The sequence below is a fragment of the Chelon labrosus genome (assembly GCF_963514085.1).
Source record: "Chelon labrosus genome assembly, chromosome: 20".
NCBI classification, from domain to species: domain Eukaryota; kingdom Metazoa; phylum Chordata; class Actinopteri; order Mugiliformes; family Mugilidae; genus Chelon; species Chelon labrosus.
In genome coordinates, this window is record NC_140353.1 from 10522328 (window position 1) to 10538578 (window position 16251).

The following is a 16251-nucleotide window of genomic DNA, read 5'->3' on the forward strand; positions in this document are numbered from 1 at the left end:
TGAGCAGCAGCGAAAACATCAGTGTAATGTTTACAAATCCTTGCCACTTGGAAGTGGGGATGTATTTCCAGTAATTCTGAGCTCTCCATTGGAACGCAGCGTTATCTAACCTCCATTTAAACGAATAACCAGCTCAGAAGGAGCTCAAATGGACAAGCAAATGACTGAATGACATTGTGACCGGAAGCAAAGTAAGGCATGCTGAATCTCTGTACAGTTTGTTCCTTTCTGGCCTGCAGCTTCTCTTTGCGTCAAAGAGCGGTTTTCTGCTGATTAGGCCCTGCTGCTGTAGGTTGCGGCAAGGTGACCCCAACAGACATATCATGTAGCTGCAAAACATGTAAAGTCTAAGCACTTTATAATGGCAGTTTCCAGAAAAAATGCAACTTTTGGATTTTCAGAGACAAAATAAAATTTAAAATAAACCAATTCTGCAACATTTTTGGTTGATTTATTCCATTTATTCTAATAATTAAGCCTATCTTACAAAACCTGATGTTCAAAATGAATTCTTTTAATATTCACTCGTCTTGCACACCGTAGCTCCGAGTTCAAGTAGGTGATAGTGTCAAGAAAACTCTGTGGTAGTGGTAGCAAATATAAGCATAAAACAGGGCATAAACATTCATTATTTTTCACGTCGCAGCAGAAAGCACAAGCCTCTTTCAAAAGCGGTGACAGTACGTCAGAGTTCGGGGGTTAGCCTGCCGTCATTTCGGCCGAAAGCAAATCATCGTCAAGCATTACATTTTGTAAAATCTGACTTAACATTCGTACTAGAGTAGAATATACATAAATAAAGGTATTAAACTAAATGCTGTGCCCATGACAAACACCTATCCTACCACAATGCACATTAACAAACACAAAATAGCAACACATTCAGAGAATAAATAATCAGAAAGGTGTTTTTTTTTTTTTATTTTGGACCTGTGGTTGACCAGCATTTGTGTCAGTAAAGGGTGTGAGAGTAGATTCCAGTTCTTCGAATATCGCTCCGATGAGTTATGTCACCTTGAACTTAAATTCAATCTACATATAAGATCATTTTTTTTGCCAACCACAGGTTCAAACATAATATATGTGATTATGCTGTATAGTCAGCGTTCAGAAAAAAATAAATAAAACACTAATTGTAATTAGCATTACATTCATTCTGCGAGTGGGCCCAGAGGTCTTTGGGATATATATATTTTTTCATTCATAGAAAACACAAAGGTGCAGTCCCACAGCAGTGCATGACTAGAGTGTTCTTTTCCAGCTGAGATATATAAATGTTTCCGTATGAGGTCTATAATGGTCACCGGTTTATCAACGTCTAAATCGTCACTGTCGTTGTTCGTGATTGCCAATGCACAAATACTGCATAAGGCATATTAAAAGCAATATATAGGCCAGCTGTATATTCAGGTATAGCTATATACATAGGACCATGACTACATCTTTAAGGCCTGCGAGACCCCTTTATTCTGCGAAAGCTTAGCGACTATCTCAGTATACGGTTTGGTATTGATGTGCACAAAGACGGCAAGCAGTAGTTACCTCGGCCACGTGGAATGCTTATACAGAGTTGGTCAACATTCGATGGTAAGGTCTTTATGGCTATGAGCTGCACAACGGTTACACAGAACCTGCAACGTTTTCTTTGCTTGGAAGGGTACTTACATAAAGTCTGGAATAGGTATCGTTGCATCACATATTCTCTGCCTCTTAAATGGTTTACATTTAAAATATTACGCCTCGAGCCTCGTTGGTACTCTCCGTGAACTTCATGATTTCACTTCAAAATTAGGTGTGTCCCTTTAATTGTGCTCCCGGTGAGCTTAGACGAATAGATCGTTTAAGCCCTTAAACTCAAAATTAGAAAGCACCCACAGCTATGTGGCCTCATTCTCACCGATTTGCATCAACCTACATTTTTTCACCTCATGCTTTTCGTTTTCAGTTTTCCCATGCACTATATGTTTTTCTCTCACTTTGCCTGCAGTGTCTCCAATACAGGCAGCTCGGCGTCAGAGCAATTCATCTTGTGCCACTCTTGACTCAACAGAGACAAAGAGACGCTCCTAAAGAATTTCAAATGGTGCAGTAATATTTCTCCATCGTGTGCTATCTTTGCAGGCAGGGAACAACCGGAGCACCTAAGTGCACGCGAGGATTTTATGGAAACCTACGGTAAGCTATTATACAATCAAATCATGTGTGCTTTGTAAACAGCCCTGCTCCTTTGTTCTTCAGGGAGGTCAATTATAATAAGAAAAGCAAACAAAGCACCACAGAGGATTGTGCATGTGCAAAAAAATCCCCTTTCACTCTCTCAGAAAGCAGCACACATGGATGGGAAACCAACATGCGCTCCCGTCTCCATGCATGCGTTTTTGCAACAAATGCTGCGCTGAGATTGAATCTTGAAACTGCGACTGCCAAAAATAGACGCGCCCCTGGGTATTGGCTGTGCATTCTACGCACACGAATACAGCTGCGAGGCAAAAGGATTTGTGGAATACATAGATGAATACTTGGTCATTGCTTAATCCTAAGAGAAGAGAAGAGAAGAGAAACGGCCGAGACGAAACTGAGAATTAGGCCAAGACAATGAGAGTGAAATATATGGAAAAATTAGGTCATCGTCTGCATAAGGGAAAAGATTTTCCTACACTCACAGAAAAAAAATGACAGAAATAAATATATGTTCACATATTTCATACAAACAAATGCTCAATGAACACGATTCAAGTAAAGTGATACCAGTGAGGCTGTTGTTGTGCACACTATATACTTGTTGTACCTTTAAACAGCTTGCTATCGTCACACACAACACCGAGACACAATCGGCAAATAGTGGCGGCCTACCCTAGCTTCCCTTGCTGGGGCATGCACGAGTTAACTTAAGCTCAACCCCTGGTCCTCAAATAAATGGGGCAGCATTAATAACAAGCTCCTATCGGTAATATTTTTGACTATCCAGCTAGCTCTAATAGTTTTTTAAATAAATGCAGCGACGCCTAAATCCCTCGGGAAAATCCTTCAGCTATCTCATAGTGATGTAATTACAGTCCCCCGCTGGATACATTCTGTACGTTTGTGGAAGAGGATTTAGGATAGAGAGATGACTGGTTGCTAGGTGACTGGACAAAAAGAGGCCACAGGTGGAATTGTCCCAGAATGAATTCCTCTCCGGCTGCCTTGCTTTTACTTGCTCGCGCTGCCGAAAACAGGTGCCGCGTCGGTGGTGGACGTGTGGTGTCAGACAAGCCAAGGCACGTTTCCTTTCTGTGTGTCAGCCCGCTGCATTTCGTAGTTTGTGCATTTTCTCTTTGTCACACTCTTCCCTGCTTCTGCATCCTTGGTTTTATGTAACAGTGCAGTAATATTTAGCGTGACCTCTGCCATTACCAACCGTTCCTCTTTAAATGAACTGAAGAGGCAATGCTTTAATTTAACGCATACTCTTTTTGTTTGTTTGTTTGTTTTGCGAACCACTCACTCCTTTCCTCTCCCTCCTCTGGAAAAAGTAACATTACATAATCCTCATTGGCTCTTTGTACATCGCTCTGTAAGTTAAGCTCAGCAGAGCTCTCAATATGTCACAGGCCGGTCTGAACCTCTCCTGCCACATCACCTGAAAAATGACTCATCCGTGCACCATGGATGCTATCTGAATCTCTCCGATGCAAGTCCAACACCACGCCAAACTGCATGCAGCGAAGTATCTGTGACAACAATGAAAACACAACGACATCCTGTACACATTGCACTGGTACCGGCTTCACTGGTTTTCCAGCCAGATAATTTCCTCAGAAATACACTGAACAGGAAACTCCTTTGTTAGCATCAGTGATTATTGTAGGCACTCTAAAAGCCCTTGAGGACCAGCCTCAGGATACAAGAGCAGATTGAAGGAAACTGGAGAGCAGCCATATCAGTGTGTGATAACTAAAGGATGGAAGTCTGTCCTTCCAGTTATGTAAAGCACATGTTAAATGATGGATGGAATGCGAGCCTCTGTTGTCCTATTTGAGCTTCACAGGCCAAGGGAGGCACGTGCGAAGTCCAAGCATGGAGGAAAAGACAATGGTGGGTCGATGCTTCTTGAACTTCAGGCCTTTCTTCAGCCGCTGGCTGTTCTCCGCCACATACAGCTCCCCCTGCTGGGCTGCACCGGATATCCGCGACACCAGCTCCCCGTGAACCACCACCTCCTGCTCTGACCGCACAAACACCTCCCGAAGTTCTTCCAGCCGACGCTCCATCTCCCTGATGACACGCTGGCGCTCCTCCACCTCCAGGAGGCGACGCCGGGCTGCTTCAAACTCCATGCTGGAACTGGGGGTGACAAGTTTGGAGGAGGGGGCCGTGGCGGAGGTTGATGGGGGCTCTGAACCAGCCAGGAGCGCCCCTGTCACCCTCCGGAAGTCTCCCATGGAAATGGAGCGCCTGGTGGCTGGAGATGCCAGTGCCAGGAGGGCAGAGGCAGATGTTGAAGGTGGCATGGCTAATGGAGGAAGAGGGGAAGAAGGTGGTGATGGAGACGATGAATCCGGCTGGTGGAAGTCCGGCTGCGGGTACGTGCTTTCAATAGCTGCTGCCATGTCCTCAGTGGTGTCCTCATCATGGGTTTCTGTGTTGCTTTGTCGTCCATTCATAGCCAGCGTTTAACTCTTCCCGTACTACTGCTGTCCTTACTGTCGCTGTTGATGTTTTCCCCCCGTCTTCCCGAGCCAGAGTCACAAGCAGCCGAGCCGAGAGTGCAGAGATGTGCAGGGATGCAGCCTGGGAACAGCTCCATTCATTAATAAGAAATCTGAGCCGGGCTTGTGCTCTCTCTGCGCCTGAGTGGTTGTGCTGGGGAGGGTGCCTGCTGGCATTTCATTGGCTGCTGAACTCCCGAGCATGTCAGCTGATGATTGGGCAGCCTGCCTCTCTTCTGCTGCTGCTGCTGCTGATGCTGCTGGCAGGCTGTCGTGTCCTCCGCTTCACTGTTTTGCCTCATCGTCATCACCTGGATCTCTGCTTTGATCAGCTCTGCTCAGCCAAGAGAGGCAGAGGGAGGAAAGACGTGCAGGAGCATCAGGTCTCTCTTTTTGCAGTGACGCTATTTCACTGGCTGTCTCTCCTCTCCTCAGTCTATCTGCTGCCATCCCTCTCGCCAGCTGGTCTCTCCATTTTTCCTCTTTCTCTGGCTCGTATGGTTGCCCCTGGCAACGCTGCCTCGAGATCAAATAGCACAAGCAGGAGGGAGGGGTGATGTTCCAGTTTTTATCTCCCTTCATCACCTTGCTGCTCAGTATTATCACCCCTTCCCGGTACTCCTCTCTCACGTTCCCGCTCTCGTTTGCCTGCCCTTATTTGAAGGGACATGGTCGCACACCGTGGAGCAGATCCAAAATCATAAACAGCAGAAGGTTGTCGGTGTCAGGAATGACTCACTGATGGTTTCCAAAGCAACCACGCTTTCTGGCGTATTATTCAGGCATTTTGTATTTAGCTAGCAGGTGTCTGGCACAACACACAAGGCATGTGTAATAGTGGTACCAAAATGTAGCCGTGAATACTACTGCGTGGAACAAAGCAAAGCATTAATTTACAGAGACAACACACATCTTACCTTAATTTATATGTATTACGTTGTAACTGAGAGCACCAAAATAGCTTTTAGCAGATTTAAACTAAACCGTAGCAGCTATGATGTGCTCAGTCTTCAGTTTTAACACGCGATTCTCTAAATAACATCCGAAATGTTGCACCAGTTCTGTGGCCTATGTCGTCTTTACTCGTTCAGTCACCTTGTTGCAGTGCAGCATTGAAACCCGAAACCTTGACTCAAGTGTTGAAGCAATATTGACTACTCTTACATTTTTTTTTAAATAAATTTTTAATATATCACAATAGCAACACAGATCACAAAACCTATCACCCCCTCTCCATAAAAAAGGCTTGCTGTAGAAAATAGACCCTGTCATACTCTGTTTCTTGGTGAATTAATGTAGCTAGAGGTAGGGGGACGTTGACTTTGGTCCGGGCGTTTCATTAGACATAGGTAATTTATAAAAAGTTGCTCCTTTTACGGGAAAACTCCGTCTCTCGTGTACAGGTACTTCATCACCCCTTTCGTTTGACCGCGTTGCTGCAGTTTTCTATTTCCGCCTGAATAAGATCGATCTTTGTGCCAGCGCGCTGAAAAATGACGCCATACTCTGTTCTGCATGGTTTCATAAAATCTTTTAACTTCCAGAACTGCCGCCAGAGGATCTAAATTAATAGGTATATGCAAAACATTTAGAAAAACTCTGTCTCCAGTAATCTGATATTCTCTGACAGCTCCAGAACATACAGCCTAATGATCTAGTCTGCTAGTTTTGACTGATCTGATCCAACTGGCTGCATCATCGCGATATAATAGCTAGACTTTTTGACTCTTGCTGTATTATCCCATCTGAAGCCACCGCTTACCCTTCACTGTCCAGACAAGTATTGACTGGTTCTGCGGCGAGTGGGTAATATGATCGAGATAAATGCATTTAAATGCCCCGAAAAATATGCGCGTGCCCTAAAAGTCGAACAGGGCCAACACTGATGCATTCGGAGCTCTAAGTAGTCAAGCTTTAAATAACCCCACCTTCTGCCAGAGTGAATCAAAACAATCGAAGCTTTTAGCAGGTCAGGGGTGGGGGTGCATGTGTGTACTCGCATATCTGAGTGTTCACTTAGCTCTTTGCTTTTATCTCTGGATTGGCATTGCATTAGCGGTGGCACGGGCTGTTCCCTTCCTGCTTTTAGCTTTACCGATCTCCAGAGAGGAGAGGGGGAAGCGCAGGGAGTTACAGAAAGAGAAGCAAGAGGAAGAGGTTGGACCTTAGGAAGAATAAATGACAGAAAAACCCTAAAGATGCTTCATTTAAAAATCTGGTGGTACAATAGTGAAGAGAATGCAAAGATGGCTTCTGTTGAGCAGGATGAAATTCAAATTCAAAGGTTGTCCACATGCAAACTTGCACAATAACTTAGTATTAGCTGCACAATGTCCTTTAGATTTACACAGTTATACAATATAAACAGGACTTCTTGAGTAATTTCAGGGGATCAACACAAGATGCTTCAGCGGAGTATTTCTTTCAACATGATTCCCATTTTTGGAAGACTATTTGTTGTGCAACATCTCGCAGTTAAAAACCACTCCACCGCTCTAATCCCACATGATGCCTTCAGTGGTGTTCACACAGATTGCCGTCATCGCTGGCAAACACCGAACAGCAAACGAAAAAACATCCACATCAAATACAAGTTGTCCTTTCACTAGGCATTCAGCATGAGTTGTGTTTAAGTGCGTAGTCCTTCCAAAACACAATTATCTCTCACCCCGTTCCTTCTCTCTCTCTCTCTCCTCTCCCTTTACAGCTAAAATTGGGCTGAAAGCCTGTTCTCAATCTCTCATACTGAACCCTCTGTTGCAGATTACATTAATCTGCGTGGTGTGTTTGCATTTTGTGTGCGCACATGTGGAGGAATGAGAGCATCTGTTTGCCCTCACATTATCCTTGTCCTATCTGTTTCGGGTTAAAATGAAGCTGGGGAAAACTGCTGCAGCTCATAAGTAGTCAGTCTATGCGACCAGATGATGTCTTTGTCTGCACACTAGGTAGTTGATTAGAGTGATTTCTTTGCGGGCAACTTTTTTTAATGACATTTAAAATTAATTTATCCAAATTATTTTGGTTCCCCAGGCTTGTCTAGGCTCACGTTCTATGCTGTATTCATATTTTGGGTTGAGTTTTCTAACATTCCCAGCAGAGGAATTTTAGAAACATCTCTCTCAATAACAAAGACGTGGAAAACGTTATAATCTGCACATGGGTGTAGTTTATGGGAAACAAGCAGATTTGAATAACCAGAAGTGAATAACATTGACCATCTTGTGACAATACAATGTTCTGCTGGGAAACTTTTGGACCTGGCATTCATGTGGATGTTACTTAGACATGTAGCACCCACCTAGACCAGACCAGGCACCCCCACCTCACAGCAATGACAGCAGCCATCCCCTGCAGGATGCAGCCTGACACAGGCACACGCACAAAAACGGCAAAAAAACAGCACAAAGTGTTGAGCTGGCCTCCAAACTCCCTAGATTCCAAACTGATCAAGTATTTATGGGATGCACTGGAACAAGCCTGATCCACAGAGGCCCCTCCTCTCAACTCATAGGACCTAAAGGCCCCCACTAACAACATCCTGTTGCCAGACATCACAGAACACCCTCAGAAGGCCCATGTCCATTCTCTGATGAGTCAGAATTGGTTTGGAGACACAAGGGAGACCTACGCAATAGTAGGAAGGTGGTCATAATGTTCGCTTCATTGGTGTATCACAGACATGGGTAGTGTTCCGACATAAACATAAATTTCCCCGCAGCATAAACTGTGCGGGCAGAAAAAACAGCATTGTGTGTGTGCATGTGTACTGGTGATGCTGAATTATGGGATGCTATCGTCTGATAATGTACTCTCCACTGCAGAGGGGCGACATTAAGTGGTATTAATATCAGGTTTTATTTGCAGTTTATGAGAACCACGGGAGACGCTATAAACAGCGCATCAGCCTACATTAACACAATCGATATGAGAGAAACTTCTATGGAAATGTTCAGCCCCAGACCGTGTCTCTTCTAGAGCCAAGATCAGAAAAAGAATCCACTCTCACATCGCACCCACACAGGCACCCGCTGTTGTAATAACCCGAGAACATTCAGCATTTGACCAGAGCTGGCCCAGCTGACAGCTGCAGTAAACTGAGGAGAAAAGAACCAGCGTAAAAAAAAAAAAAAAACTGCATCACTTTCTTCTTATTCTGAGAGGAGACAGAGGACAGTGATGATGCCGGCTTTCCACCGTTCTGTAATCAATATCAGTAGCCTCTTTCTGCTGCTGCAGGCTGAGTCAGTCAGTGTGTGCGTGCAAAACAGCAGGAAGCCATTCACTGCATTGTGAGTTACTGGTTCTATGACGTCAAAGGACAGAGAACAAAGCCCAATATAAAAAAAAAAAAAAAAACATTTTTATCTATATGCAGACACCACACATGCATAATTTTGCATGTGTGGTGTCTGCATTATAAATAATCTCAGACATGACGGTGCACATCTTTCCAGCATCAACACTGTCAGCACATTGCAGGCAGCCACATCACCCCCAAAAGCACGTGCAGCAGTTACCGTGTGACTGCCGTTACGTAACAGAGTGCAGACGTCTGAAGAGGCAGGTAACAGGAGGGAGAAATATGCGGCGATACTACGAGTTGACACCCGCTGGAAGGAGGAATTTGCGGTATGGCTTTAAGGTGTTAGGATGCTGGAGGAAAGGGGATGAGGAGGAGACGGTGGAACAGCTTGACAGAAGGAGACAGATGGAGAGGCGTCGAACATTAGAGTCATTAAAATACATAAAACACAAGCTGTCCCCAGCATGAGAGTACAAATATAAATCAGCGCGCAGACCAACTACACCGCTAACAAATATGAAATACCAATAGTTTCAAAGGCAGCGTTGTGGTTGAATAAAGAAGAGACTGCATCATTAGTCTCAGTCAGCACTGAGTTTGCTGACAGAAAAGCATTTAAATAAGATAGATGGGTTACACAAAAAAAAGGAAGAAGCTTGCACTTTATCTCCCTCCAGTGACCATCTGTGGAAACACGCTACACTGTGGAGGCAGAGGAAGACAGGAAGGAGCTGAAGGTCAGATGAGGAGCACGGAGATGCAAGGTCGTCCCTCGACCCTCATTTTAATACCGCGACTCAGGGTATATGAGCGTAACAAGTGTTCTGTGTTGCCAGGTTTCATTCATTCACAAAGGCATTAAAGCAATGTTGCATTATGGGAAAATAAGAATGCATCGTTAATAACAGATTGATTTTGAACATTGAGTTTAAAGGCACAAAAAAGGAACAGTACACAGTTTGTCATAGCAACTCAATTTTTAATATTGTAAGATATAAAAATCTTCATCTTTATCATACAATAACATCTTACCATAAATTTAGTCAAAGGAGGGAGGGGGTTTTGCCACCAAACAAGATTTATAATATAACTTTGATCCCTTTTGAGGTAAGACAGCTGGTTCAGAGATTATTCAGCCACACAGGTCTTTCCTTCTACACATGTACAGTATCTTCTGGCTGTTTTTTGTTTTTTTTGGTCATGTGTCATCCATGCAAGACATTCTGCCTCACCTGTAGGCCTAGGCACTGAGCTGAAAGCAGGACCTACCCTATGAAGCGACTTACAACGACACAACCATGTATTTCTCTTTAGGAGGTTTTAAGCTCAATAAAATGTAAACAAGTCGCAAAACCGGCAGGATCAACGGAATTCAGATAACGTGGATGAAGGAGATAGTCCACGACGAGGGTCAAGTCTGCGGGACATTACCAACCAGTGATTCGACAGAGATATTTTAAGGGAGAGAGAGAGGGAGAAGCTAAGTGCTCAAGATGACCGTCAGCCCTGACACCCATTTACATTTCTAAAACAGAAGAAGAGACCTGTACAGCATCGAGTTCACGGGCTGGGATGTGCTCAGCATGTCTTTCACTATTTTATATCACCACTTTCTTCGGACAAAAAGAAAAAAAAAAAAAAAAACCTAAACAAAACGATCAACAACGAAAGCAGCCAACACAGGAAACGGCATTCAATATGCATTATCCAAGAAACACAGTGGGAGGAAACCAAGATAACAAAGCAAATATTGAATTTTAACATGCCACATTGTTCCTTGGGCAGGTTTTCTTTCACAGAAAGCCACCTATTTTACTAGTTTTTGCAGTAATAAAAAATAACAGACATCTCAAACGGTTGCCAGCAGAGTGACCAAGCGGAGAGGAAGAAAAAAAAAAAAAAAAAAAAAGAGGGAGAGGAGCGAAACGAGGAAGCCACATGACATCATCACGTCACCGGACCATGCACATGACTCTGCAGCATCCCGCAAGACAGTACAGACACACACTGCAAGTCATGCAACACGCACGTGCACGCACATGTGTACGTGCACGCTGTAAAACAAAACACAAGCATAGGTTGACATTAACCAAAAAACAGTGACATTTCCCAGAATCCATATATTCTGGCTGTACCAAAGCCAGAGGCATTTATGGCGGAAATGTTTAATATTCATATTAATAACCCTCTCTGAAAAAACATTTAACAGTAGTTGGACAGTACTGTGGTGTTGTGCTGTCGGCACAGGTTGATTTGGCAGCACAACCGGTAATATAAAGCTCATCAACTCTACAAAAAAAAAAAAAAAAAAAGAGAGAGAGAAAACAGGAAGACGGAACACAAAACAGGCAGACGGAAAAGGCGTGCAGCAAGAATGACAACCAATTACAGCAACGATGAGGAGGAGGAAGAGGGGAGGAGGAGGAGGAGGAGAGAAAACTTTCAATGTCACTATCAAAACCATGGCTGCATCGACTCTGCGGCAGGTCATGCACGAACACGCACACACTCACCCACATACACCCACACGCCACTAATACATTTGCCAAAATCCTGCAACCGTTTTTATTTTCATTTATTTATTTATTTTTTCTTTTCTGCCCTCATCGCCGTCCCCATCCGACTTCATGATCTTTTTGCTAGTCCAAAGGAGGGTCGGCTGACAGCGGCCGACGAGCCAACGCGGGGAAGATGGTAGCAAGAGCGGGACAACCGATGTCACAAGATGGGGGCAGGACCACAGTCAGTGTTCCTTGGCTGGTATTGGCGGGCGGACGGTAAGTCGAACCCGAGCAAGCTGACTGGGTGGTTTGGAGCCAGGAGGTGTGATTTTTTTTTTTGATCAGACTCCGGTGAGCTGATCGGCTGTTTTCGAGTCTCTACAGGGAGGTTGAGGGAAGCTTCTTGACGCGCCTCTGAGCGAGGAAGGAGCTCTCGATGGGCTTGAGCTCTGGAGTGGGTTGGGAGTTCTTCAGGGCGGAGTAGGTGGCGGCCATTGCACCCTGCACGCAGACGAATATAGGTTTTATATATTGTTTTTTACTTGTGCATGCACTGCACTCTAACATGCTTGCTAGTTTGAATGAAATCAATATAATATGGCACCATCAGGATCTCTTCTGTAAAAAAATGATGACTTATTTTTGCATTTAGAGAATGCACTCGGTTACCTTGACCAGTTTGGGGTCCTGGTGTGGGAGCTGGCTGTTGGGTAGTTTGTCCCTCTGAACGATCCAGGGGTGTCTGAGAACCTGCTTAGCAGTCAGTCTCTGATGGGGGTCCACATGTAGCATCTTGGACACAAGCTCCTGGAAACAGCAAAATAAATAAATAAATGTGGGACTGATAATTTGGCAGAAAGAGGCCAGAACCACCTGTAAGGAGCTGTGAGATAAATCTGTAGATGTACCTTGGCAGCATCAGACACAGTGTCCCAGTTTCCTCCAGTCAGACTGAAGTGTCCGTTGCCTATCCTGTTCAGGATCTCATTTGGGGTGTCCTCAGGGCCGTTGGCGAATGGAGTAAAACTAGTGGGAGAAAGTAGACAGACAAGAAAGTGAATACAAAGAACATAAAGATAATAAAAAAAAAAAAATGGTTAAACAAAGGAATTCAAGTGTTGCTAATCACCCAGCGAGCATGGTGTACAGCAGGACGCCCAGACTCCAGATGTCGCATCCTTCATCGTATCCCTGGCGCTTCAACACCTGGAGAAGCACACGTTTCATTAGTGGTTTTATTTAGGGACGATTTTAAAACCCTTGCGAGCGTGGCTGGCCGTGTGCGACCTGCTCACCTCGGGAGCTACAAAGTTGGCGGTGTAGCACGGGGTCATCAGGAGACCGTTGTTGGCGCGCAGCTGCTTGGCGAAGCCGAAGTCGCAGATCCTGATCGACTCGGGGTTCCCCGACTCATCGACGTAGAGGATGTTGCTGGGCTTCAGGTCTCTGTGCACCACCTGAACAAGCAAGAGGATACAGGAGAGAGAAATTAAATAAAGATAAAGAAATACTGACAATATTCACGAGGCTAATTGAATATTATTGAGTTATTGAGGATTTTAACAGATTTTAAATCAGTTATCGTCTATAACTTCAATGGAAACCACACTTGAGCTCAATAACTAGACACAGGCCGTGTTGCTGTGCATTCGTGACGCTCACCCCCTGTGAGTGGAGGTACTCCACAGTCTTGGTGATGGTGTGGAGCACGGCGCTGGCCTCTCTCTCCGAAAAAGACTTCTGCTTGAGGATCCGATCCAGCAGCTCTCCTCCGCGCATCAGCTCCGTCACCAGGAACACCTGCTTACCGTTGTCGTACACCTGAGACAGAAGCGCAGAAGCGTTGAGGCATCGCCGACAGCGGTTCCCGCTGATACAAAAACAGTAGCTTTAGACTCACATCCTTCAGTGTTATGATGTTGGGGTGCTGTCCGTATCTGAGCAGAATCTCAATCTCCTCAGAGGGGTCTGTACTGGTCTTGTCAATCATCTGTTAATCACAAATCACGTAAAAATTAGGATGATACAGATATATTTGGTTTTTTTAATGGCTGCACTTTTGAATGAGTGACTTTTTCCGTGCACGTGTTCGTTCACCTTGACGGCGTATTCGGTGTTGGTGGCTTTGTGGACGCATCGTTTACAGACAGAGAACGAGCCCATGCCGATGTCCTCCTTCAGGACGTAGCCGTCGCTGAACAGCAGGTTCTTCCCGTGCAACTGCTGCGGAGGGAAAGAGTCGAGATATGAAGGGCGGCTGGAGGTGTGACGGACTGACAGGGCCGACGAGGGAAAAGGGACGCTGATGGTCTTCGGGAAGCGGTCGAGTCTATTTCTAGAAGCATTTCCTCCCTCTGTCTCTGTCAAACTGCCTCTGTCAATCTGCCACGCGCAGTTAATTACCGCTTCCGTCTGGCACAGAGCAGGATCGGGAGCCATGTACGCCTCTTAAACACTTTTCCTTCTCCTCTTGTTCCTGTCCGACTCACTCACACACACCTTACACACTGAATCCGTCTTTCTCTCCTCCCTCTTTGATGTTATCAAAGTAGTCAAGAGCCGTTTTAAACCGCAGCAAGATGTAACACGTTGACCTAATTTTAAGAACTTGTCAAACAGATGTAGCTCACAGTATACCAACATATCCGGCCCTGCTCCTCATTCTTTTATTCAAGAAAAAAAAGGTCCTGACTAACAGCTGACCTGGACCACTGGGTGCGGTGGAGGCTGCGTCGGCTCCACTGAACCTTCCTCCTCCAGCATGGTTGATGCAACAAAGCTGAAGCCTCTGAAGAGCTGGTGAGCTCCAGCACTGGGTGGAACCCCGGGGGAGTCTGCAAGATGATAAACGAAAATGGATATCAGTGCCTAGGAAGAGATGAGTCCATGTTTATAAAAAAAATAAACACTTGAAACCACACTTCTGCATTTTTTTAAGAGCACGGCTTTAAGGAAATTTTATTGCACCTTAATGGTAATCACCACTGTATCCTGTATTGATCCGTTTTTTAAAGCTAAGGGAAGAAAATACTTACACTACTTCTACACAGACTGAGTCAGCTATTCCAACATAACCAGAAAAACTTTCAGCATTGACCTCTGACCTTTTGGTGTGCGGGAAGTGAACTCGGAGTCAAAGTAGAAGGTGTCGTCTGGACGTGCTACCGCTGGCCTGAATGGAGGCTTCATTTCTCTTCTGAAGAGTTTCTGAAAAAAATAATAAATAAATAAAATAATAATTATAATAATAAGGAACCTTTTTTAATTTAATTTTTTTTCTCTTGAACAGATGTGCATATCCCTAACAGCCAGACACTCACATTCCAGTCTATGGTGGAGAAGAAACCGTGTCGCTTAATCTCCTCTGCACCATCAGGGCCGGACCCTATAAGCAAAACATCGATGTTTAGCAGCTCCAATCTCAACTAGTGACACATAAATATAAAATATTAACTGTGTCAATTATGTTCCCGTGCTGATACCAACCCAGTCTGTTGGCAGGGTTCCTCTTGAACAAAGCCCTGAGCAGAGACTGCGCCTCTAAACTTAGGAACTGTGGCATTCCTAGACGCGCCCTGCGGGGAGAGACGGACTTTAGTTATTATGCTCGACATTGAGGCATTTTTAATAGCCAGGATATGCGACGACAAGCTTTTGTGTTGAAGTGGACGCAGATGGTACTCACTTCAGAATGAGATTCATAGTCTCTTTACGGTCCTTCCCTTGAAACGGCAGCGCTCCCGTCAACATCTCAAACTGGGGGACAAAATATACATCTTAATGCCTGAATTCACTAGTTAAGTAAAATATGTATGATAAAAGTGCTCCTTATTGTACAGAAACAAAATTATTAACTATATACTGATCACTTAATCTGAAGTGTTTGTTATTCTTACCATTAGTACCCCAAATGACCACCAGTCGGCGCTGTGGATGTGTCCCTGCCTGTTCACAACCTCCGGTGCCATGTACTCCACGGTACCACAGAAGGAATAAGCTTTCTTCTCATGATCAATGGCTTCTTTACACAGGCCAAAATCTGGAAAACACATCACAGGGCAGGACATGAAACTACTTTTAATGTGATAAACATCCCAACTATCTCACCACGCGGCATCTCGCGGCTTTTAATCACCGCCAACGTCTGTCCCTCTGACTTATATTGCATCCTAAGGTCACCTTTGGTGCAATGGGAGCAGCAGGACCCGGGGGGGCGGGGGGTAAATAAATGGTGGCTATCACAGATGACGACAAGATAAAGTATAATAATTAACTTGGGGAACACATACAGGCCCATATTCAGATATCTGGAGTCGGGGAGATAAGGCTGTCACCACGCCGTGAGTAATGAAGGTCAATGAGGTGGAGGAGAGGGAACGCTGTGTGTCCCACGGAAAGGAAGGAGCAGGAGACTCACCTGTGAGTTTGATATGTCCCTCCTCGTCCAGGAGAATGCTAGAAGGAAATGGTGTTAAATGTTAGAATAATAGAAGAAGTAATGAACATTTAACTCATCAAGACTGTACAGAATTAACTTCCCTTTATCTGTGGCATGTTTTGCTCTGCTGTTTTATAATAATAATAATAATAATAATAATAATAAAAAAACTAAAACTAGGAAGGTCAACATCAACAACTGGTGGTGGTAATGAGTCATAAAAATAGAGGTGAAGAAGAAAACTTCCGCGAACGATGCAGGGTTCAACATCAAAAAGGGTTGCAAATGCTACCTAATAAGGTCTGGTTGCGTTCA

At 44.6% G+C, this 16251-nt stretch overlaps 2 protein-coding genes across 4 annotated transcripts in view; both read right to left on the reverse strand.

The window, feature by feature from the left end:
• Window positions 1–4013: 4013 nt before the first annotated feature.
• On the reverse strand, window positions 4014–4646 carry LOC311505472 (uncharacterized protein; the record flags this gene model as incomplete). Its single annotated transcript, XM_084569059.1, has 1 exon — window positions 4014–4646. One exon carries the CDS (start codon window positions 4644–4646, stop codon window positions 4014–4016), a length of 633 nt encoding a protein of 210 aa, XP_084425185.1.
• Window positions 4647–9448: 4802 nt separating this feature from the next.
• Window positions 9449–16251, reverse strand: part of rps6ka1 (ribosomal protein S6 kinase a, polypeptide 1) — a gene marked incomplete at its 5' end in the record, with an annotated part of 51423 nt that continues 44620 nt past the window's right edge. For all 3 annotated transcript variants that reach the window (XM_084569053.1, XM_084569052.1, XM_084569051.1), the window contains 15 exons: window positions 9449–11999; window positions 12168–12305; window positions 12407–12524; window positions 12628–12704; window positions 12794–12955; window positions 13161–13319; window positions 13399–13488; window positions 13596–13721; window positions 14202–14332; window positions 14603–14705; window positions 14819–14883; window positions 14985–15073; window positions 15184–15254; window positions 15395–15537; window positions 15916–15953. In XM_084569053.1, coding sequence (XP_084425179.1) covers window positions 11877–11999; window positions 12168–12305; window positions 12407–12524; window positions 12628–12704; window positions 12794–12955; window positions 13161–13319; window positions 13399–13488; window positions 13596–13721; window positions 14202–14332; window positions 14603–14705; window positions 14819–14883; window positions 14985–15073; window positions 15184–15254; window positions 15395–15537; window positions 15916–15953 — 1633 coding nt within the window. In that variant the 3' untranslated portion in view covers window positions 9449–11876. The remainder of the gene's footprint in view (window positions 12000–12167; window positions 12306–12406; window positions 12525–12627; window positions 12705–12793; window positions 12956–13160; window positions 13320–13398; window positions 13489–13595; window positions 13722–14201; window positions 14333–14602; window positions 14706–14818; window positions 14884–14984; window positions 15074–15183; window positions 15255–15394; window positions 15538–15915; window positions 15954–16251) is intronic.